The sequence below is a fragment of the Leptodactylus fuscus genome, chromosome 3 (assembly GCF_031893055.1).
Source record: "Leptodactylus fuscus isolate aLepFus1 chromosome 3, aLepFus1.hap2, whole genome shotgun sequence".
Lineage (NCBI taxonomy): Eukaryota > Metazoa > Chordata > Amphibia > Anura > Leptodactylidae > Leptodactylus > Leptodactylus fuscus.
Genome location: NC_134267.1, coordinates 163,668,784 through 163,693,694, shown reverse-complemented (window position 1 = coordinate 163,693,694; position 24,911 = coordinate 163,668,784). Strand labels below are relative to the sequence as shown.

Sequence of the window (24,911 nt, the reverse complement as noted above, 5' to 3'; positions counted from 1 at the left end):
TCTCGGCAGAGCCATTTAATGGTGCGAGTGTGACGCTAGCCTTACTGATGCAAGATGGACAAGAAGAATGATCAAAAATAATTGACACAATGACAGATATTAAAAACTGACAGTATGATAGTGCCCGTCAGGCAAAGGCTATCTGCATCTGAAACTGGCGGTGGATAAAGTCCCGCAAACACTACTTTTTTTGCCACCGCTTTCAATTTCAAAACAATGGATCCCTCCTCTAAAGGGAGCGCACTAACCCGCATCGCGTACACCGATTGTGACCTCAGTCTCATGCTGCTTCATTTGTAGCTATATTTGGGGCTTTTCTGTCTCAAAAACAGCTACAAAAATGCCAGAAAATTCTTCCATTTATTTCGGTGGGGGGCAATTAGAAAAAATTTAGAGGCTGAAAAAAAAACGACGCTCCTATTTCTAATGAAATTAACAAAAATGCCTAAAAATATGCTGAATAAAAAATATTAAAAAATAACTCCAGCTTGAGAGAAGAAGCAGTGTGAACAGGGCAAACGGTAAACATTCGGTTCAGCAGGTTTATGGCTATCACAAAAACCGCAGTGAAATAAATTCAGCATAAAAACGTCACGTGATCGGTAACTATTGTAAAGTGATTTTTGTCAGCACTCCTGGAGCTGTGGATACACATGAGCCGGCGTCCAGGCGGTGACCTGTAGCTCAACCATGAAATCCTCCCAGGTGCAGTCATGGTGTACGTAACATCCGCTCACCGCACGGAGAGCCCTGAGCGCCAGTATCGATGTACACAAGGCAATGCGGGCTGCCCCGTGGGCTGAGGGCACGTTGTTGTGAGGAAGGGGCGATGCATTGCGCCGCTGTGTGATTGCTTCCCTCTACCTATCCCGGCAGTGAGGCTGTGTACAGGGTAGGGCTGTCTCCTCCCCCGGATGTGTGTGAGTTGGTACGGTCTTCCAGGCTGTGCTAGGATTCGGGACAGGGAAAGAAGCAAGGTGGGAGGCCTGAGGGACTGCGCTGTGCCGGGCAGTCTGTGACGGGCACCCACCCGAGTTTCACTTCTGGAGGACATGCCGACACAGAGGGACAGCACCATGTCCCAGCCCGCTGAGAACTCCCACCAAGTCCGGGTCAAGGCGTATTTCAAAGGGTGAGTAATGCAGTGGGGCAGACTCATGAGGTGCAATGGGATTCCTCCATACCCCGTGATGGCTCCGCACTGGGCGAGCTGGCACCTACTGTAGTAAGCAGTGCTAGCACCTACTGTAGTAAGCAGAGCTGGCACCTACTGTAGTAAGCAGAGCTGGCACCTACTGTAGTAGGCAGAGCTGGTACCTACTGTAGTAAGCAGTGCTAGCACCTACTGTAGTAAGCAGAGCTGGCACCTACTGTAGTAAGCAGAGCTGGCACCTACTGTAGTAGGCAGAGCTGGTACCTACTGTAGTAAGCAGTGCTAGCACCTACTGTAGTAAGCAGAGCTGGCACCTACTGTAGTAAGCAGAGCTGGCACCTACTGTAGTAGGCAGAGCTGGTACCTACTGTAGTAAGCAGTGCTAGCACCTACTGTAGTAAGCAGAGCTGGCACCTACTGTAGTAAGCAGAGCTGGCACCTACTGTAGTAGGCAGAGCTGGTACCTACTGTAGTAAGCAGTGCTAGCACCTACTGTAGTAAGCAGAGCTGGCACCTACTGTAGTAAGCAGAGCTGGCACCTACTGTAGTAGGCAGAGCTGGTACCTACTGTAGTAAGCAGTGCTAGCACCTACTGTAGTAAGCAGAGCTGGCACCTACTGTAGTAAGCAGAGCTGGCACCTACTGTAGTAAGCAGAGCTGGCACCTACTGTAGTAAGCAGTGCTAGCACCTACTGTAGTAAGCAGAGCTGGCACCTACTGTAGTAAGCAGAGCTGGCACCTACTGTAGTAAGCAGAGCTGGCACCTACTGTAGTAAGCAGAGCTGGCACCTACTGTAGTAAGCAGAGCTGGCACCTACTGTAGTAGGCAGAGCTGGTACCTACTGTAGTAAGCAGTGCTAGCACCTACTGTAGTAAGCAGAGCTGGCACCTACTGTAGTAAGCAGAGCTGGCACCTACTGTAGTAAGCAGAGCTGGCACCTACCGTAGTAAGCAGAGCTGGCACCTACTGTAGTAGGCAGTGCTGGCACCTACTGTAGTAAGCAGAGCTGGCACCTACTGTAGTAAGCAGTGCTGGCACCTACTGTAGTAAGCAGTGCTGGCACCTACTGTAGTAAGCAGAGCTGGCACCTACCGTAGTAGGCAGTGCTGGCACCTACCGTAGTAGGCAGAGCTGGCACCTACCGTAGTAGGCAGAGCTGGTACCTACCGTAGTAAGCAGAGCTGGTACCTACCGTAGTAAGCAGAGCTGGTACCTACCGTAGTAGGCAGAGCTGGCACCTACCGTAGTAAGCAGTGCTGGCACCTACCGTAGTAAGCAGTGCTGTTACCTACTGTAGTAGGCAGTGCTGTTACCTACTGTAGTAGGCAGTGCTGGCACCTACTGTAGTAAGCAGAGCTGGTACCTACTGTAGTAGGCAGTGCTGGCACCTACTGTAGTAAGCAGAGCTGGCACCTACTGTAGTAGGCAGTGCTGTTACCTACTGTAGTAAGCAGAGCTGGTACCTACTATAGTAAGCAGTGCTGTTACCTACTGTAGTAAGCAGTGCTGGCACCTACTGTAGTAAGCAGAGCTGGCACCTACTGTAGTAAGCAGAGCTGGTACCTACTGTAGTAAGCAGTGCTGTTACCTACTGTAGTAAGCAGTGCTGGCACCTACTGTAGTAGGCAGAGCTGGCACCTTCTGTAGTAAGCAGAGCTGGCACCTTCTGTAGTAAGCAGAGCTGGCACCTACTGTAGTAAGCAGAGCTGGCTCCTACTGTAGTAGGCAGTGCTACCACTTGTATCATAATGTTATTCTTCTAGGCTGAACAAGCTTGTAGGACTGAGATGAATTTACACTTGTAGTATTGTGTCATTTGGCCACTTGTTGCATTCAACATGCTGGTACTGGTTGGGATTGCTGGCACAGCTTTGTAGTGTATGCTGGCACTGGGTGCATTGGACTCTTCTAGCCACTGTAACTAGATTCAATGATGCCCAGGGGTAATGGAGGCTGTGCTGGTGCCAGGGGGTAAGGCAGGGACCTGGGGGACTGCTAACAGTCTATCAGCTCTTGTGCAGGCTGGGACATGTAGTTTGTTACTTCATTTCCACTTATCAGGTTCTAGAAATTGCAGTGAATATGTGACTGTCGCAGTGCGATGTATCAATGGAAATAGTCACTGGAATACTGTAGTAACTGGACATGAAATAACTTGGAAAGCTCTGCAATGGTTTTTACTTTCTACAGCCATATTTACTGGTAAACTTTGTATATGTGGTAAAGTATTAAGAAGGACTTTATGAATTCTTATCCATGGACATGGCTGTAGGAGTGCAGAGAGAAAGGCCCATACACTGCATAAGAAGCCCCCAGTACCTGCTACATTGGACCTTATGTTATGTCTACTATACTGGGTATAGAAATGCTTACTATAGATGCCGCAGTTACTCCCATCACCTATGTAGTCATTTATTTCCCAATAGTAATGCATCAGTGAAACTTCTTATTGAAAGAGTCAGAGAAGATGTATACAGTCTCATACAGAATAATCCGGTTTCAAAGAAACTAGTTCACAGACTGGCTACTGGCGAAATACATAGCGAATATTCACTTCATATTTTTTCATTTTTGAAAAGTACAAAAATGTAAACTAATAAAATGAACAATGAAAATGAGCAATACAATTTTTAGGAAGATTCTCCAAATCAGACAAGGAACAAGAGGGAAAGCAGGATAGGTAGCAAAGAGCAGCAGTCCAATGTTACTCAGGGGCTTCTGTAGGTGATGCTAATAGTTCCCTTGTTGTATCCAGTAAATATACAACATCATCCAACGTACCCTAAACCCCTCAAGATAACCATTCAAGAGTGCAAAAAATGCTCCATGTTGTGAACTTCTTCAATTTTGGTGCATAAATCCTGAGAGTGACACCAGGGGCGGCTGTCTCCAGCATCTAGAAGGCAAACCTTGCTCTGCAGTGTGAAAATGGAAAATCTACCTAGAGGTCTAATGCCCCAATTTAACATGGGGAACATTCAGAACTGTGGGGCCAGGGGGCCTGCACCCATGTAACTGATTCTATATAGTTGTGGACCTGTCTTCAAGATGACTGTATAAGGGAGCAGTCCCAAAAGATGTGGTAAAGTGTGACCCCTTTGAATCCTCAGCACCAGCAGACTTCACGTGAATCAGGGTACATGTCGCTGGTGTGGTGTGTAGCATTAGCAGTTTGTATTAGTTCTCCTTATACGTAACCCATTGCGAGGTATTAGCAGCTTGTGGCCATATTAAATTCCACATCTCATCAGAAAGCTTTGTATCCAGGTAAAACCCATTTACTCACATATAGATGCCGTATCAATGGGGTAGGATCAATAAGTATGCTGTAAATAGCAGAGATCAACCCTTTAGTGGTTGTCCCTATTTTGCTTGCTCTCGGAAGATGTCTGCACAGAGAACACTTTGATCTGAGGAGGGCATACAAATGATATCTAACCCAAATTTGGACTGTAGGGTAGAAAACCTTCTCTTCATAAATGTGATGCTAAATCTCTGCCCAGACTAGACTGTGTGCAGTGTATGGATGCCCCTCCCCCATACAATAATTTGGCAGGTTGGAAGGAAGTTTAGAACAAGATCACTGGTAAATCCAGGCTCAAACAATGGGATGGTCTGACAATGTCAGAACTTGTAGTGCAAGTGTATTGTCAAAAAAGGCGACATTCCACATCTCAGGTTTCCCAGCTGCTGGTGTCCTGAGAGCAGTCTACAAATAGGTAACAGCTAAGGCTTCATTCGCATCTGCGTTGGTAATCCGTTCAGGGGAGTCCAGATGGGGACCTCCCCGAATGGACTACTAAACGCATTGTCAAGCGGTGTGCAGTGAAAGCACACAGACCCCATAGACTATAATGGGGTCCATGTGCTTTCTGCATGGTCTCCACTCGAGTCATGCGGACAGGAAAGTAGATCACAAACTATTTTCTGTCCGCATGTTCCATGCGCGGAAAGCACACAGACCCCATTATAGTCTGTGGGGTCTGTGTGCTTTCACTGCACACCGCTTGCCAATGCGTTCGGGGGGTCCCCATGCGGACTCCCCCGAATGAATTATCGACGCAGATGCGAACGAGGCCTAATGAGTTTTGTGTAACAGATTACACAAACTCTTGTAAGATCTGTAAAACACATTGGTAGCCAAACTTCTGTTCTACTATCCTGCAATGGGCTTTTGTTGGTTTGCTTCCATTTTTCTATGTAAATTTAGCACCCATGCAGTTGGACTTAGTAGGGGTTCAAACTATTAGACCCCCTCCTTTCATCCAATTTAATGTGTCTTAAAGTACGTTTTGTAAAAACCCCTTTAATGCTAGGTTGGGGGCCTGAAAAACAGAAACCCAATCCGCTTAAAAAGCGGTTTGACTATAATGGGGTCTGTCTGGTTTCTGCCTGAAAAATGCAGAGAGGTGGGGAATCAAAATTGCACTGAAAAACAGTGCGTAAAAAAAAAAAAAAAGTTGATTATCTGCTGTGTTTTTGTTTTTTTGTTTTTTTTTGGGGGGGGTAGCTTTTTTAAAATATATTTTTTATTTGCTTCCCTATGTGGGGCCTTAAAGGCTGTCCACGTATTCTCTTGCAGCAAAAATTGGCCCAAAGGTTATCTCCCTGCAACTCCTTCACTAATGTAAGTGAGTGGGTTTGTATTGGGGCCCCCTAGGGTTCCATGACTGAGACTTTCTGTGTTGTGAGCCACAGCCAAAGTCACTGTGTAGCTCTAGCCTTTGACATATTGTGGCTTGGAAACCGGCACTGTAGGATGACATTTTTTAAAGGGTTCTCCTATGAACATAACCATATTTAATATAGTTATCTCATTTTTGCTAATATGGTCATGTCCATTGGCAACCTATCCAGACAACAGACTGATGATGATTAGAGAAAAAAAATTAAAACTGCTAAATTTTTAATAATTTTCAAAAATGTTTCTCTTAATTATCTACAAATGTAATAATAGTTTATATTCATAGGAAATCCCCTTTAAATCTCATCTACATGACTGCCATGAATTAGCAAATCTCCAATGGACAGTCTTCTGCGTGTGCTTTGTCTGTGGCTGACTTTAGGGTAATAGTAGTGGGGGAATGTGTCCTGTTACAGCAGAAAGTGGATGACTGTGCCTGTCACTGTGGACAACCAAACATTTTCCAGATTATTCATTCCAATGGGATCTGTGTAATACTTCCCTTTTCCTGCAGGGATATTGAAGATTTCTTGGCACATGCCTGTACAAGTCACTGCTGAACTTTGCAACTTGGCCTAAGTGCACCCTGTTGGGGGACCCTTCCATAAGTTCCCAGTGGGCCACCATATGTTACCTTAGAGAAGGCCTTTGTACCAGGATATAGAACATACTTCAGTATGGGCCCTTACATGCTTATGGATGTCATTGCAGATTATTTTACTATTCTTTATTATAAACAGTGGGGCATATTTATTATCCCTTGTACCAGTTGTCTGGCATAAGAGACGTAAAAATTCACAGTATTTTTGCACAAACTGCCATTTTATGCAAAAGAATTTTAGCTTTGTGCCCCCCCCTTCTCCACCTCCCCATACTGTGGGGCAGACAGCCTCACCAGATTTGTCAACATCTATGTCAGAAATCTTGCATAAATTAAGTGGGAGTTGGCTTACATTTCCCCTCCTGGGCACTGCCTGGAGGAAGTTGATTGTCAGTGATGACTGATGGGACAATAAAGCCTGGTGTTGATAAATCTTTCCCAGTACTCTTTTCTGAGGTATGGAAAATATGGAGAAAAACCAAGAACTGATACCATGTAGAAACCATACTGTAACGCCATCTATGCAAAAAGCCTGCCTCAATAGCTATAGTGGCAAAACTCAGTCGCTTCTATGATTGGCATTTTGTGTAATTTGGAAGCATTTGAGGCACAATTGTGTGAATATACCCTTAGAGACCTCTCCTTGTTGTCAGTTTCTGACTGTACACACTGATGTGTCCTCCATTATCGGGACATGAATAAATAGAATTTATGCAGAGTTGAGCTGCTTTGCTCTTGTCTCACATAGTTATTATGGATGATACTCCGTACTATACCGGAGAAAGCGGCTGGTGGCACAGGGATTGCAGAAGTGGGCAGTGTTAGATGTAGATCAGGCAAATGCAAAATTATTTTAGGGGTTTTGTGACACAAATGTAATCATTTTAGTCCAAAGCATATAATCTTAGAAGTGTTGGAACTTGTTTCTCAAAATGTAGCCAGACTTTCTTTCCTCTAGCCATCCCCTTGAACTGTAAAGAGCTGTATCTGTTACTGGTGGGTCTGGTTCTTCAAGCTCCTGCAAGTCATCAGGAGAAATGTTATCAGTGAGACTTTCCATTTTATCTGTATCTCAGATCCTTTCATGATGCTTAGGGTTGTGTAGTGTTCCCAAAGAGTCAATGGCAGATTGACCTTAAACAGGGCAGATTAACTAAAAGACAGTCAACCATAAACTGCAAACATCTAATGTGTATGGGGCCTTCCAACTTTTGGATTATTACTGCCCAATTTTTTTTGTTCTCTCCTTCTTTCTACCCATTCAGAGCTCTTAGACGCTTGCCTAAGCCAAAATTGCATGTATGCGGAGGGATCGAGTAAGCTGGCGTTTGACTAGTGTATGACTAGTATTAGAAGCCTAAATTTGTTTTTGGATTTATAATGTTCACATTTAAGTGCACATTACATCTTTCGGCTCTGTTTTGTATCCAGCGTTTAAGGATACGTGAAAAATGCTGTCCAGTCTGAATACTGCATGTTATTGAGTGAGATCTGGAGAAAATTTAATTTATGGTTTTGTGGAAAAAGATACCATATAACCTGTCATTTATACACTCAACTCTCTGCTCTGTGTAAGCTGATAAGTCAAGGAGGAAGCCATACAGCCACACAGCCATGTACCTTAAAGGCAGGAGGGCCACGTCCTCGACAGCTCAACATAGAGCAGAGAGTTCAGTGGATAAATGAGAGGTTGTACTAATTTTTTCCCCATAAATTTTACATCAATCTAATTGACTCTTCCTTCATAACATGCTGCCTGCAGAGTTGATAGCATTTTTAATGTGACAGGTTTCTTTAATATGGCCACCATTGAGGTCCAGGAGGTGTTTACTGGCTATGTACCTCTACTGTTATAAAGAGACATAAAAGCATATCCGATATAAAAAATAATTGGCATGCTCCATTACTGTATTCTGAGGAAGAGGCTGGCTAGGAAATCATCTCAGGCTGTGTTCAGACTTTTCTCTTTGCTGCTTTTAGTTTCAAAATGGTGGACACCCATCAGACCCATTATAGTCTATGGGTTCAGCCAGTGTCCGTGTGACTGCTGTTTTGACGGTCCGACTTTCCGTCATTTGGGTCCCCCGACTCACCCAAATGACAATGAGCACAACGCTTCTATGAATCAAGTGGCAGTATTTTTATGCATGGCTGTATAAGAACAAAAGAAAAAAAAGTTTTCTTCTTTAATAATAGTGATTAATGATTTTATTTGGTTGTCTCATGATCCCATTTCATCGCGGACAGTTGCCCTATTGTCTGTTGTGACGGTGCGATTGCTAGCCCAGAATTGTCATATTGTTTTACATATACGTGGCTGATGATTGGCTGAATAAGTGATGGGTGCAAATATTGGATTCCGAACCTTTGCCCTATGTAAATTTGCCTAGTGTTTAGCAAATAAACAACTAAATGCAGACTTTAAAAAAAAATCTTTGCCAGCAGCTCATCCGCCTATATAAGCATGGGGTGTTTCGGTAAAAATTGCGGACTGTATGGGGATAAAAGATTGTGTTAACAATTGTCCCCTTACAATGTAACAATTGCTACATGTACTGTGAGCGAAGTCATTGTCATTTTCTCTTCCTCTTTATTTCCACTACTTCATGAGAAAAATCAGTGGATGTTAGGGCTAAACAATTGTAGAATACCCAAATGTCCATCCGGATAATCAATGTGGTTGTGTTCGGACCAAACACATCTGAAACAAAACTGCTAATATTCTACTCTGGTAGGTGGCACTGCCTCAGTTTAGAGTGCTAGCTGTGTGGTCTGGCAGTCTCCACCTGTCAGTCCATCACTGCTAACACACCTTTTTCGGGTATTGCCTTGTACAAGTAGAGGATAACTACGCCTCTCTTATATGCAACACTAAACCTAACTTTCTTGGTTTGACCTGGGGTACAACAGGTGATACCTTATACTAACCGGCACAGGGGCAGCGCCACCTACTGAATCCACAGCATACCAGGCAGCACCTGACTTTACCCACTGCATTCTCGCATCTATCCTCTCTTAAGACCCCAAACTATTACTAGCAGAGACCCAGAGGAGGTGAGGTACATGATCTCTTGGGTCTCCTGAAGGACAGCAGGGACCGCTGAGGCCTTGTGATCACTGAGGTTCAATCATTGGCTGCAGTTTCGGTTCATGTGTTCGATCCGAACAAAAATGCTGCATACACCTCATGAGATCTTCCCAACACACTCTTCTTTAAAAGGTTCTTGACCTAAATAAGCACAATTAATTGTAATTGAGGTAAAATGCTGAATTGATCACAATTCTGATTTAGGTCCTAATCGTCCAGCCCTAGTAGGACATTGCCATATTTCTATGGTTATTGTATGAGTATTTGTAGATGCAGGGAGTACCGTAGTGTAGTACAGCATAGACGTTATCATCATGGCAGCTCAGTACATTGATATGCTCTAAACTATGGAAAAGCATGGACTATCTAACAGCTCCTCCGTTTTCACCAGTATGACTCGATGACTGTCATGTGAACTTTCAGCTTCTAGTATTTGCTTGATTTCATTTTTGTTCCTCTTCAGTAAGTCTTATGAATTTTTGGAATGTTGTCTGTCACAAAATTTTGTATCAAAGATCATATGACTGTCCTAAACAAGAACTGCAGGTGTCAGTACAGTATAGCCATATTTGCTGCTTATTATGCCTTTCTTTCTAATGTTCTAAAATGCCTTTTACTGTCCTTTTTTATTTTTTAACAAAGAAAAGTCAAAAATTAAAATGTCCTAAGTAGAGAGAAAACACAGCCAAGGATGTGTTCACATATACACCACCTCCTTAACCAGAACTGTGAAGTTGGGACCCGTTTTGGAAAAATTAATAGATTATACAATTATTAATATTCTATAATTACCGTATATACTCGAGTAAAAGCCGACCGGAATATAAGCCGAGGCCCTTAATTTTACCACAAAAAACTGGGAAAACTTATTGACTCGAGTATAAGTCGAGGGTGGGTGGGGGGTGGGTGTTTGGGTGTTTTTGGTTGTCTGTCTGCCCCTTCCCTGAGCTTGAGGACTGAGGTTTTTTTTTTTTTCCCCACTTGGAATTCAGCCTGGCTAAGTATAGGGTATCTGCAGTGCTCCTATTAACCCCTTCCCGACGGAAGAGGAGCACTGCAGATACCCTATATTCAGTAGACCGGGCATTTTCAGACACAGGGATACCTAATGTGTATGTGTTTCACAGTAATTTTCTACTTTTGTGTCTATTCTAGCTAAAGGAGTGATTTACAACTTTTAATTTTTTTTATTTTTCCTTAAAGCTTTTTTTTTCCCCACTATTTTATGGGAGATTCTATACATTGATATTGCTGCTGGTCATAGACCTCCAAATACTGTGCTGAAAAATTCGACTTATACTCGAGTATATACGATAGATGCATGGTGGTTGTTGTGTTTTTTTTTTTTTTTTACAAATTTTAAGGTGTCGGGTTTGGTGGTTTGCCCTAAAAGCTCCACAACTTAGACCAAAACACTAGGCGCCCTGGTATTCCAGACACTGGCATACATCTGCAAGTTGTTGCTCTGGTTCCTGGACAGGTATGCACTGTCTATAGCTTTCCATGTTAGTGTTATTAGGAGTTCCTAGCTCGGCTGAGCAGGGTTCCTCACTTTCACGTGCACTTTGTTGCTTGTGTACTCGTTACTTTTAGTCTGTAGGTTTCATTACCTTTGAAGAAGACAAACAGACGGAGCATTAAGGTAAATAAAAGCTGCCTATGTTTTGCATGACTGCTTGATCTGCAGTGAACCGTGGTGCGCACCGGCTGTACCAGCAGCTTTATAATCTCTACTTTTTATTTAAAGGCCCACTAGTGTGAAGTGAAAAGCATATGTTAAAGGGGTTCTCAGGGGAATAACGCGGTTTCACAATGCCCCAACATGTCCTCGTCTCCACAGCTCCTCACTTTTTAGTCTCCATCTTGACACACAAGAAATGGCCAGAGGCGTTCACAGTCATGTCCCACCTCAGCCAGAGATTGTCATTTCCAGCCATATGTGGTGTGTCAAGATGGAGAGCAGGAAGTGGAGAGTATTGAGGAATTGTACAGCATACAAAGGCAGGGGTCAGTGAGTTAAGTACTTATTGTTTTTTTATTTTTAACCAATTCTGGACCAACTCTAATGCAATGGTATGGTTTAATCACTTTATACTATGTTTGAATAAGTATAATAGGAACAGAAAAATAGAATGGACGCTGATCTGTTACATGACAGTTATTAACAGTTCCCATTAACTATAAAGGAATCCATTAGATTTCCCTGTTGGATCCATTACTTTCCCAAACAAAAAAGCAGAGCTTGACCATGAATTGTGAGCCCTCAAATAACTGGTGCTGATGGGCACCATTGTTCTGATTGTTATACTCCTATAAAGATGTCCAGCCTGTTCTGTTAGTGAAGGCTTTGTTCATAGACTAAGTCGGAGTGTCTCTGTAAAATCTCCAGATGAAAAGTGCAGCAAGCATGACACACGACAGGCTTCGTTGGTATTTTAATAGTCCATTTATCCATTGTTCTGGTTTTCCAATGGACCAGAACAACGGGCACCCCAACATCAGTGTGAACCTAGCATTAATACATATGTGCTTTTATTATAAAATAGTTATTTTGCACCATCTTTTCTGAGCAGTCTGTGTGCAGAGGGTTCCCTGTACTGCTTTTTTTTTCTTTTAATAATTATCTTTACTTTGTGTTTAAAAAATGTGTGCATGTTTCTGGGGTAACTGTTTTTTTTCATAGACTTATTTTAAAAAGAAACCCCTTTCCACCTCTACCAGATCATCTGTTTGCATTCTTTAATAGGATCTGCTCCATAAATTCCAACACAGAATCTTTTTCTCTAGCCTAGTTTTAGAACCTTATATGCAAAATTTGGCTCTTTTTCTTTTTTTTTTTTCTTTTGTCAGATAGGTAGTCCTGGGCTGCAATAAAGTCTGAAACCACCCTCCTGACAGTATAGAGCCAAATTGGCATATTGGATGCTGCAACTAACAGCAGTGATTGCTCCAGAGTGGTAGGGCAGAGAGGAAAAACAGCCAGTGGAGTGTAACCTCTTCGTCTTGATATGATATGTGACATAAATAAGGATGATAGTTTATTTCTCTACATACTAGACCGGTATACTTTGTACTGACGTAGGTGTGTTGTTTAGCTTTGGGTGTGTCGTAGATCCAGTTATTTATGCTGGGAAATATTGTAGGTGTTGTTGTGTTATTTCATCTGTGGTGTTCAATTGTGGAGAAAATTATGGTTTTCTGTAAAAGTAACTAGTGTTTTGTAACACCTTGACACATGAGCCTTAATAGAATACATTTCTTGGAGTGTGGTCTGCAGTATTCTGTCATTGCTGTAGAACGCCTACAGCTGTGGCTCTGCTTTCCACTCCACTCTCAGGTACGTGACATGGTGGTCTCCCACAGACTTGCTACATGCTCCTGACTCCCTAGAATGTGAGTTTCGGGATAGTCATACCCTTGGGAGGAGGTGAGTTGCTTAGTTTTTCACTTCTCTGTGCTGTAATGGAGGTGTCATGTTTCAAGGCCCCAGTTATTGTGTGGAGTGTTTGCAGATGAAGCAACTGTAAAGCTCAGCTGACTCCGCCATGACTTATATTCAGCTAATTAATAAGGAATGTTAGCACTCAATAGAATTGTTAAACCTAACAGTCTGTTCATAAAGATACAGTGACCATACTTGTAAAGAGAAATTCACTTAATTCAACTGCTTAAATTAAGGGGTAATCTGGCCATTTTAGGTTAGGTTCACATCTGTGCTCGGGGATTCCATCCTCCATTTTGTATTTTTCGGACACAAACCCGTAGGACCCCATATTAGTCTATGGGTTCCACGGGTTTCTGTACTTTGTCTTACCGACGTTATTGGTTTCTGTCCTATATAGGGCTCACAATCAAAATTCCCTATCTGTCTTTGCAGTGTAGGAAGAAACCCATGCAGAGATGTTGTGCTTAGTTGGATTCAGACCTAGGACTCCAGTGCTGCAAGGCCATGGTGCTACCCACTGAGCCACCATGCTGCCTATAGCTTTTTCAAGGAAAAGAAAATATACATGAAATTGTTAATTTTAGGGGCTCTAACATTAAAAAGATTTACTCTCCCTTAACCCAGTACTCTGGTTCCAAAGCTGCCAGATCCCTGTTTCTCTCCACTTCCTGTTGTCTCTTGACACACAGGAAGTGGCTGGAGGTGCCCATGTAGCCAAATGCTGAGAGTCAGCCAGTGATTTGCTCAATGTCCATCTTCAAGTATCTCCTGTTTGCGATGGACACCAGAACGCAGCAGAATGTGGAAAGAGTTGGAGACGCAGCAAATCATTTTTATCTGTTTAAAAGTAGAAATGTATTTGAAAATTGCAAGGAAAATGTGATGTGAATAGCATACCCAGGAACATACAGCTGACCCCCAGGGGTCAACAACCCTCGGCACTGCAACTGCTGTGAAACTACAACTCAAAAAATGCTCCATTCACTTCCATGGGAGTGTCAAGAACAGCAGAGCAAGTATGCATGCTGGGAGTTGTAGTTTTAGAGCAGCTGCAGTGGCGAAGGTTGCCTATCAGTGGTTTTCCCTATTAGGATACTGAAAGGTAACCATTAAAGATACATTGAGAGTTAAGAGTCTTGCATTTTAAATGATGTGATGCATCAGAGGAGTCCTTTTCAGATTTTGGTAGTATTTCTAGCATTTTATAAATATTCACTCTGTGGAGTCTTGTTTGTTATATTTCTGGAGTCCAGAACGCTGGAGGAGTGAATTGCGTCATGAAACATGATGGTGTTGTGTTTGTCCGCCTGTAATCTCTACATTCCTCAGCATATGACTTTACAAGGTGGAATTGTATGGTATTAAAACAAATAAAATGTCTTTCCCCAGGAAGTCTCATAATGTTTAGTCTCTATTCACACATTCAGGACTGAGGTATGGCTTTTCCTTTCTGAAACTACAGATGAAAGATCTGCAGCATTTACAGCAACAGCAAAGTTGGTGACATTTAAAGACCCCTCATCCACAGGGTGCGGAGACCCTTACCTTTTTATTGCATTGGCCTCCACATAGAACATGCTTTTGATGTACATGAAAGGACTTTGCTTCATAATGACAACTCATGTCTATTTGCCCTGTCAGGGCTTATAGATGTCATGTAGTGGGGTCCTCTCCTCAGGATGCCATACTGATGTCTGTAATGGAGATACGTTCAGAAAAGGCTATTCCAAACGGGGTGATCTGGTCAGGATTGCGGGGTCAGTAGGCCAAACCAACAGCTCTAACATAAAAAAACAAAAAGACTTGTAAAAGTCTTCAGTAGGTGATACCTTTTTTAATGGCTAACTCATAATGATGACAGAATATGACGTTTCAAAGCTTCCTCTGGCTTCTTCTTCAGATATATTTAAAACAGTCTCTACGTGACTGACAACCATGGTCAGACAAGAAGTAAAACTCTTCTAATTCATTAAAAAGTTGGTGACAGAATTGCTTTGAAAGTTATACGACTAGCTATACATCAAAATAAAATAATAAATATGTAGAATTATTTAGAAGTTCCGAACCTTTTCCCAATTTTCACTCCACCCACAACTGGCTCTGACTCTGGATCTGGGGATGAATTACATGGTCTGCATTACATTTGCATTGGCCTCGCTTCTTCCAGCATTGATCGCTGAACTTTACAAAATGTCTTTAGAAAATTGCAGTATCATAAAGCATGAAGAAGCATGACCAGTATGAATGGCCACCTCTTGTTCATCTATTAGATTTCACTGCCCATTGCAAAACCCACATGGTCACATTGAAGTTTGGTTCAGAGGGTGCTTTTACCCACTTCATAAAAAGAAGCTTTTTTTCTTTTTTCTTTTTTTTTTTTTTTTTTTTTTTCACGCTCATTTTTTAGCACTATAGTGTTAGAAGCATTTGTGACTTCCTAGCACATTGGAAGGAGAGAAATGAGGGAGCCTATTTTATGGCTTTCGTGTTTATCTGTATTGATCTGTTACTAAATTCCGCACCAGTAGGACTAGGACTGTAGAAGTCAGGTGCCTGTGAAATTGAGATCATCGATGAGTCAGGGATGAAACTTGTATAACACTGAAAATTTGCAGATCCTGCAATTATAATCTAATAATAAACTTATTTACTTCGGAAAATGTGATTTTTCTCTTTATTTTGTCACCATTTGTATCTTCTGTTTCCTTACCTCTATTTAATGATTTCAAAGACTGCCATAGCATTTTTAGAATTGTATTTCTGTAACGGAGACACAGGCACTTCTGGCGGCGACTTATTAGCTAATAGAGAAAAGGATCAGGCTTGTTGAGATGCATCTACTATCAGGGAAGAATGTGGATCCCACCATACACCTTAGATGGTTGACTAGTGCCGTCAAACTCCAGATTCGACAACCTTGATCTAATATGTAATAATACATAGTTTCTGCTCGGTTACTATTGCACAAGAAACTGGAAATCCTATAACAAATTATTTTATCTTCAATACAGTTTTGTAATAAACATCATCTGCTGGCATCCACTTAAACATCGATTTGATGCCATTTTTTTTTTTTGCATCTGGCAATACAGTTGCGTTCATGACTTTTGGGAAATCTATAAATCTGCAAAACAGCATATATCATATAATTACATGAAATGTTTCAAGCGGTGAGCAATGACAAGCAGCGAACAATGAAAGCACACAGACCCCATAGACTATAATGGGGTCCGTGTGTTTTCCACTCTGTGTCCGCAGGAGTCATGCGGAGAGAAAAGTGCTTCATGAGCTACTGTCCTCTCAGTATGACTCCTGCGGAGACTGCATGGAAAACACACGGACTTCATTATAATCTATGCGGTTCACGTGCTTTCATAAGCTCACCGCTTGTCAATGCGTTCGGCATTCTGTTTGGTGGGTTCCCATGCTGACTCCCCAAACGGAATACCAAATGCAGATGTAAACCAGACCTAACATTGCTGTACTTACAATCGCTTATGAGAGTTACCCGGTGGTTGGATCACAACTGTAACATTGGAGGAAAATTCCTCTGATGAAGAACAGCTCTCAGTGTCTTCATCTATTAATGGGCAATATTCAGATCCAGATGTGCCACTAAGATCAGAGAATTCTTCGAAATACTCAATTATTTCCGCAGCATCACGTGTACGCCTGCGAAACGCCACATTGACCTCTTCAACAGAATCCTTCCGCCAAAGTGGATTTGGCGCATGCCCATGCCGATTCAGACAGCTGCTTTATTGGCGGAAGGAGATAAAACCTTTTTCTCTGAACAAATAAGAAATTTGGAGATGGAACCATTTTGCATTCACGTTTTCTCAGTGAATATCACAGATAATGCTATACTGCTCAAGCAGCATGAAGATTGATGTACAAAGAACTGCGTGCCGCTATTAACTTGTTTTTGGCAAAAAGTGGAGATAGAACCTTCTTGATCTAACGCGGCGATTTTCCTTTTCATACTGTAAATACAAGAGGAAGCAATAAAATAAATGCCACTAGGAAAATAATAATCTTCTATATTCTACTTTGCCGCAAAAACTAGGACCCTAATGATCTGATACTGATGGCCTATTGTAAAGGCAGGCCATCAGTACTTTGATTCTGGAAAACCCCATTAATATAGTCTTAGCTGTTCCTGAATTGTTGTGTTTGTACAATCTGGCAGATGTCATTACCTAATGATCTGAATGGATAATCTTGTTGTTGAGTTGTATTAAATGTTGGAGCCCTTCCCAAACTGGTCTTATTGTGTTCTTCACCTGGAAGTGTGATCCTGTTCAGATCAAGTCTAGGTGACTCATGTAATGAGCTCGTCCATGATCTCAGGGTATTGTGAAATCATAATGATATGTTTGCCTTTCTGGTTAGTAATACAGACCTCATGCTGGAGGATTTTATTTCCTCTTACCTTTATTTCCTGCAATCCAATTTCATAAACGGAAACCATGACACATAGTAAAAGGCATGTGTGCCAGAATTTGGCACACATTCATATTTTGGCATGTTTTTTTTGGCATATTTCCTGAAGGTAATCGCTTTTTAATGCGTAAAGGTTTCCGTTCCGTTTGGGTCCCCCCAAGCTGACTCCCCAAACATAGATGTGAACCGAGATTTAGTGGCCAGAGTTGGAACTGACAATTTTTAAAAAATATAATAAATTTTAATAACCTCACCTTTAAAAATATGCTTAACATAAAGCTGGAAATCAGGGGTGAACCTAGCTTTTATGCCGCCTGAGGCGGACGACAGAAAGCCGCCCCCTCCCCGGGAGGAGGGGGCGGGGTGGAGCGAAGGGGGGGCGGGGCGGCGTTAGTAGGCAGAGAGCAGGCAGGGAGAGGACCTGCTCTCTGCCTGAGCGTGAGGGGAGGCCGGTGGAGCAGTGCTGCATCCACAGGGCCTCCCCAATCCACCGCTCGCTTCCCGTGCCAGGCTGCCGAGACGGTGACGCTAAGCCAGTCCAGGACAGCTTTTCCTGGACTGGCTTAGGTCAGCAAAAATGCCGTCTTCCCCGGGGGCCCGGCATAGCGTCGCCTGAAGCGGTCGCTTCAGGTCGCCTCATGGGAGGTGCGGCGCTGCTGGAAATGGCCGGGGTCCTGGTTCCACAACCGCTATACTTACTGCTAATGGAAAGGGGCCTGGCAATTACCGGGCCCCTTTTCATTAGATGCCAGGGGAGGTGAGTAAAAAAAAAAAAAATACTGATACTCCACCTGCCTTGGGCTCAGCATCCACTCCGAAGCTCTTCCAGCCAGGTCCTGCTCTTCAGGCCTCACCACCGACCTGTGATTGGGCCCCAGCGGTTTCGTGGAGTGTGCCAACGTAATGACATCATCATGCCCCATGTGACTGCTGAGGCCCAATCACAGACCCCAGCAGTGACGTCTGGGGAGCAGGACCTCAGTCGCAAGGAAAAAAGAGTGAGGAGGTTGCTGCAGACTGCCAGATACAAATTGTACAGCGCGGTGGAATATGTTAGCGCTATATAAATAAAATGTATTATTATTATTCTACCCAGAAGAGGTGAGTATAAGTGTTTTTAATCACTTCCCCTGGTCTTCTGATTATTATGCTCTGGGGTCTGCCCCCATAGGGAATTAAAGCAGCAATATTTTGATCACTGCTACAATACACGTGTATTGCAGTGTATAGAAGGCTGTCTACTTGTGCAGATGCATAGACTGACAGTTTTCATTCAATGCAGGTTCAACCAGGTATGCGGAGGGACATCGATGGGGCAGACCCGGGGTCACTGATCAGACCCTGGGCTGTCAAATAGCAGAAGCTGCACCCACTGAAAAGGTCGCAGGGAGGCCGATCGGGACCCCAATATATATATATATATATATATATATATATATATATATATATATATATATATATATATATAAAAAAAACCCTGAGATGCCGCGGTCATGTTTGACCATGGTATCTCTGGAGTTAACACCCGTTATCGAAGCTCAGCATATGGCTGACTACCACAAAGCAGGGTACACTTACAGTTTCTGTGTGCACACCATGCTTCGCTATGGTTTGCGGAATTCCTTCCTGGCAGCATCATACTATTAGGGTGGATGTCGGGAACAGGGTAATGTGATTTGCTGCAAATTAGTTTGGGTTGAATCATTATGGAAAATTCAGTGAATCGTCCGAATGAAATTTTTTTAAAAATTTGCTCATCTCTAGTTCCAATGACAGAGCTTTTCTATTCAGCATTAGTGATGAGCTCAAGTAAATTTGTATGTATATGAAATAATTGTTTTGTTGTTGGCTTTAGTAGTTTATATTCCAGTTGTATTGTCTGTGCTGTATACAAGATTTCTCTACAAATAACCTTTCCGTCTCGGTACAGATGTATGTACAGGAGTCCTTGGTGGTTATGGGAAATCCGTCTGCCAAGAAAGATCATCGATGGCTTCTCTAATTTATTTTAAAATGCAAAGTTATGTCTAATTATTTTTACTTGGATAGACGGGTGTTTGTAAGGAAGGGGGGGAAAAGAGCAGCATAAATGAAACTGTAGGGAGAGAATAAACAGACTTGTCAAAGCATGCTGTGCTGGCGCTGCACCAAGGCTGCTTTCCTGGTGAGTTGCTGTAATTGGATGTACATTGCCATATGGCAGTGTTATCGTCTTCACCTTACCCCTAAGATGTGCAGGACATACATTAACCCATTCAGTAAGGTAAAAGGAATTGCTGAGTATCTGCAGCTGACTGACCTATGGGTTAAACTTAGTGTATTCTGTCATAAAAGCACATAGAATCAAGAATAAAGCCAAGCAATAGCTATAGACAAAGCAGCACAATGAAGCTGGCTGTGCACATTTAATAAATTGAATGACCATATGAGTGTGTATGGGACTCGGCCCTACTGTCCTCTGATATGTGCTGTCAGGGCAAATTGGTACATAGTTCATTATTTGTGTTTTTTTTTTTTTTTTATATACCCAATTTTGTGTACCCAGAAGATAAGTATCTGTCAGATAAATTCAGTGGCTCTTATTTCCGGGTCTGGCATGTGCAGTAGGAGAGTTGGCTTAGCTGGCTGTTGGCAAAGCTATTTATCAGCTACATCTGTACTGTCCAATGCCTGTAGTGAGATTTCCATTGAGAATCTACCAGTCCACTTTTGAAAAGGGCTGAATATCTTATCTATATCCCACATCCTATTGGAGAATTTAAATGGTCACATTTTCTGACCACTATTTAATTATTAATTTGGCAATAGTTACAAATATTTACGTAATATCGGTTTTGCTCCATGTTTTGGCTTATTTTAGGTTCATGCTAGAGTTGACTGTGGTTCTGGTCCATTAGTGGACCAAAACAGGCAGGTGGATGCTAAAATAACGGTTAAATACAGACCCTACTGACTTTAATGAGGTCCGTCTGGTGTCCTTTGTTTTAAAACTGAATGCTGCAATCGTAAAATTCCTGGAGACTGGTACAAATATGAATGCAGACTTGGATAAGGGGATATTGTCACTCCTTGGGGAGGAGACCACCATATAGGTGTGTGGAGACTTATTAAGCCTTTAGCACTCCACTTCACAAGGGACCATGGGAAGAATATGCAAATCTGTCTTCCATGATGTAATTAGGAAGTCAGCTGCTGCTTCAGTGTTGCAAACCAATAGAGGGTGCCACTGAAATTCTGTCTTCCTAACTACATCAGGGAAGACAGGCTGGCACATTCCAGTGAGCGCCCTCTATTGGTTTGCAACACTGAGGCAGCAGCTGACTTCCTAATTACATCATGGAAGACAGATTTGCATATTCTTCCCATGCAGACTTGGAAGAAGGGATACAAAATATTGACTAAAATACTGATGTGTGAATGACATCTTGGAGAATGCTCACACAGCAGAATTTTGGTCTGTTTTTGAGATGGATTCCACCTCAATATCGGTGCCAAATTTAGCCTTCAATCTGTCGTCTATTTTACAATGGGGGGCAGAGATTAAAACCGGATACTCTGGTTTGCTGCAATTTATTTACTCTGTGGGTTAACTACTGTTTTTGGGGCTCACCAGTGAGTGAATCCTGGTGTGGAAAAGTAAGCAAAATTTAGGAATTTAAGGCTCAAGTCTATGTCAAACTCCATTAACACAGCAGAAATGGAAAGTTGTCCACGCAATAAGAACTGAAGCTCAACATCACGATGCTAGATGTTACTGGTGTACTTCTTATGCTAGGTTCACAGCTGCGTTCAGGTTTCCGTTCTTCAGTTCTGCTTGGAGACCTACAGAACGGAAACCCACTCCACTTAAACAAAAAAGGATTACCCGCTGAACTTTTATCTCCGCATTTTGTAAGCGGATAAAAGGATGGAAAACCCCGAAGTAGACCAGGGTCAAGTGTGTACCTAACCTTATTGAAAATGGTCCTGGAAAGTGCAGAGCTGGCTTTTTTGGAGGTGATTCTCCATGTGCGGTCTTCCCTTCCATCATGGTTCCCCCAGACATCAAGTTGTCCTGGCTGTAATGAAACAAAAGAATATCTATGTAAGAGGTGAAGCTCAAAGCAAAAGAGGTTGAGTCTGCAGGAACCAGCTGATTTGCATTGTCACCAACTCAACAGAAGAGATCTGTCACCACATTTTATATAAGGAACTGAGGAGCTCCCTGTTCTACTATCCAGTGACCTTTAACACCAAAGTGGAAAAAAAGGGTGAAAATTAAGACTTTAAAGACTCCTGCAATGTAATTTGCCATTCAACTTGTACTGTCTTTGCCAGCCACTGGATGTAAAACTGATATTGTGGTGGATCCTGATGATGCCATCGTTCACGCTGTGCCAATTTATGAGGGCTATGCACTGCTCCTATGTTTCGACTTGGCTTTACATAACTTGACAGATTGCCTCATAAAGATTTTTATTGATGATGTTTATAGCTTTGCTTCCATGTGCATGATAATATTGAAAAGCTGTGTTATATGGCTAAGGAATTTAGGCAAGAAATTTCTACAGCTGCTTATCCTCTTCCTTGGGAAAAAATAAATAAAGTATGTGTTGGCTGATGGACAGGTATTCACCATTAGTAATGAGAGGTTTAGGTGCTTGGAAATGCTTCATCTGTACGGAGTCTTGTATCCATGAAACAATATACAACTCAATTATGAAGTGTGATGAAGTTGTATGTAAGGACCTGTATGTTTTGTTTGGAGGTACCAAAATATACCCAGAAATCCAGGCAGCACTTACCACAGCCTCATAACAAAACTTCTCACATGACCATCTACAAAGTGTGTTCACATAACTACATATGTATCCATCCACCATAATGAGAAATTGTAGTACTAAATGCAGTCCAGAAAAATGTAAGGCAATGTCCCGGTTAGATCTATGACTTAATAAGTGCATGGGGTGGAGCGGTGTATATGTAATTTTGATGTTCAGCAATGTATCTATGGAGTGGAATTAAAATTTCCTGATTGTGTCCAGTGTACCATATAGAGCACCACTACTAACCAAGAGCGTACAGGTGCCTCTGTCTAGTTCATTTACAGATTATTAGTTTTATAATGTTAAAGGATAAATGTACAGTATTTACCAGTGATTTCCCGTATATGTCAAGCAGAGTGGAGCTGTAATGTTGTGATGTATTTGGATCTATTGTAGGTGGCCCTAATAAGAGATGGGCACCTTCATCTTGCAAAATGCAATTTTAAAGGGAGTCCATCTCCTCCCCCAGCCACTTTAAACCACTGCCATATTACTGTAGAGGCTGTGAATACAATTCTTGCCCTACCTTTGTAGTGTTCCTGAGCCCTAGTGATGCGTCTAAAACCAGTTTTATAATTTATGCAAATGAGATCTACAGGGGACATGGAGCGGTGCTGACTGCAGTAGCCGGGGTCATGCACATTATCGATAGACACACCTATCCTGGATTCTAGTACATCCCCCTGGATAGCAGAATCTGATCCTCAAACTGGTCTGATGTCATGGAGAGCCGATCAGAAATCCTGCACAGTACAGTGGTGTAAAGTGGCTGACGGAGAGGATAGACTCCCTTTAAAGAGGACCTGCCCCAATTCTTCAGCATCATATCTATGTGTTGTATTGTTCCCCTGTTATTACTGCTGAATATTTTCTGAATAAATTGAAGACTGGGTGTTACTATTCTCATAGCACTCAGCTGTCATTTTATTCCTAAATTTCTAGTAGAAACCACAGTGGAGGACAGAGGAGGGACATAACCCTGCTGTAATAAATATTCTCCATAGTTGTTATACCATGGGGAATAGATGTATTTAGAAAGCAGGCATGTCTGGAGTTAGCACATGAACAGGTTGGAACTTTCCTTGTTATTATTTATTACATGCTCTTGTAAGCCGTGGTAATCTGATGGCTGGAGGAGACGGAGTTAATGAATGGTGTAGTGTGCGGATGTAATGGCCTGCTTGGGGGAGTATGGAGGTTGTGGAGATGTACCATATGCGTTCCCAGCTCCCTCGGGTAATTAGATGGTCAGTAATTACTGTCTCTAATTTCCATATTGTCTTAAGGGTTAAAGCTATGTTCCTAGAATTGTTTATTTCCATTTTTCTTTGAGACTCAAACACTTATAATTTTAAGTAATAATGTAATAAAAGTGTCACCCGGTGGCTCAGTGTTTGCCAGTGGTGCCTCACAAGCTGAGCCCAGGGCAGGATTTCTATGTTCTCCCCATGTTAACAGAGTGCCCTTCTGGTATTCTGGTTTTGCCTTCCAGTCTGATAAGTCGTATAGTTTCTTGTGAAGCTGGCCTTATTCTATGTCTTAGAGATGGGAGTATAAGATTTTTCTGCTTCTGGAAACAGGCGTAAGTTAATGTGATTAAAATCTTCTCCCTATTTCCGTTTCCCTTTTAAATTACAGAAAAAAGTTACAGTATTAGTATCATCAAACTGCTCAATCTCAACCGTGTCCAGCATTCATTGCACTTTTTGAAGTTCTAATAAAAAAAAAAACAACAAAAAAAAACAATACGTTAATAAAGGGAAACAGCTCTTGTAACCTGGGCAGAAGAGCCACCATGAGGGTCCTCATACAGTGTATTTTTGCTGGCTGTATTACAAACTTGTCGTGCTACTTTCTCATCTGCTTCACAATAAATCTAAGATAAGTGTAATCCTTGATTCTCCTCCTCGGTATTTCATTTACTGCTGTGTATCAGGGGATTAGCAGAACTCCTACAGTGTAGCAGGTAAGTTTCTGATGTATACAGGTCTTACTATGAATATCTATTACATTTCTATTGTGTGGAGTATCTTGGCAAGCATCTGGTGTTCTCTGTGTACATTGCAGCCTTTTTATAACCTCATATAAATTATCCAATAGTATTTATTGAGATCAAAATTCTAAGAATCTGGTTAGCCGGTTCCATTTCACTTGGGTTTATGTTTTTACTTGCAGGACAATAGTTGCAGATATTTGGCTTGTGTTAATCGTACCATTTATTTGTTTCTTGAGCTCCCTGTGCAATATGACAGATGTGCACCTTATGTATGTGGTGTATTCTTTCATAAATCTCATCATTTAATGCTTTTATGCTGTACCGCTATGTGTGAACATAGCTCAAAGACTCTAGGTAAAAAATATGCAAATCTATTCTCCAGGATGTTATTAGGAGAACAGTGCCTCTATATGCTGCTCTCTAGGGGCATCCCCCTTAACATCATGTAAGACTCAGTTAATAAGCCTACTGACATGATGCAGGGTTTATTGCCAAACTAGTATTTCTATTCCAAAAGGAACAGTTTCCCAGCTATGGGCAGCGCTGTTTTGGTCTTTTGAACCTCGTCAGCATAGCGCAGGGATTACTGATTTGGCAGAGTGAGAGACTATAGACCAGGGTCAGGGGATAATCATACACCTTACGCTGGGTTCACACCTGCGTTCACAGTCTCCGTTCTATGGTTTCCGTCTTCT

General features: G+C 42.2%; 1 protein-coding gene across 1 annotated transcript in view; it reads left to right on the top strand.

Annotated features, from left to right (window-relative positions):
• The first annotated feature begins 653 nt into the window (after positions 1 to 653).
• Positions 654 to 24,911, top strand: part of PRKCI (protein kinase C iota) — a 64,041-nt gene continuing 39,783 nt past the window's right edge. The window contains exon 1 of the mRNA XM_075268705.1: positions 654 to 1,132. Within this exon, the coding sequence (XP_075124806.1) occupies positions 1,053 to 1,132 (80 nt within the window). The 5' untranslated portion in view covers positions 654 to 1,052. The remainder of the gene's footprint in view (positions 1,133 to 24,911) is intronic.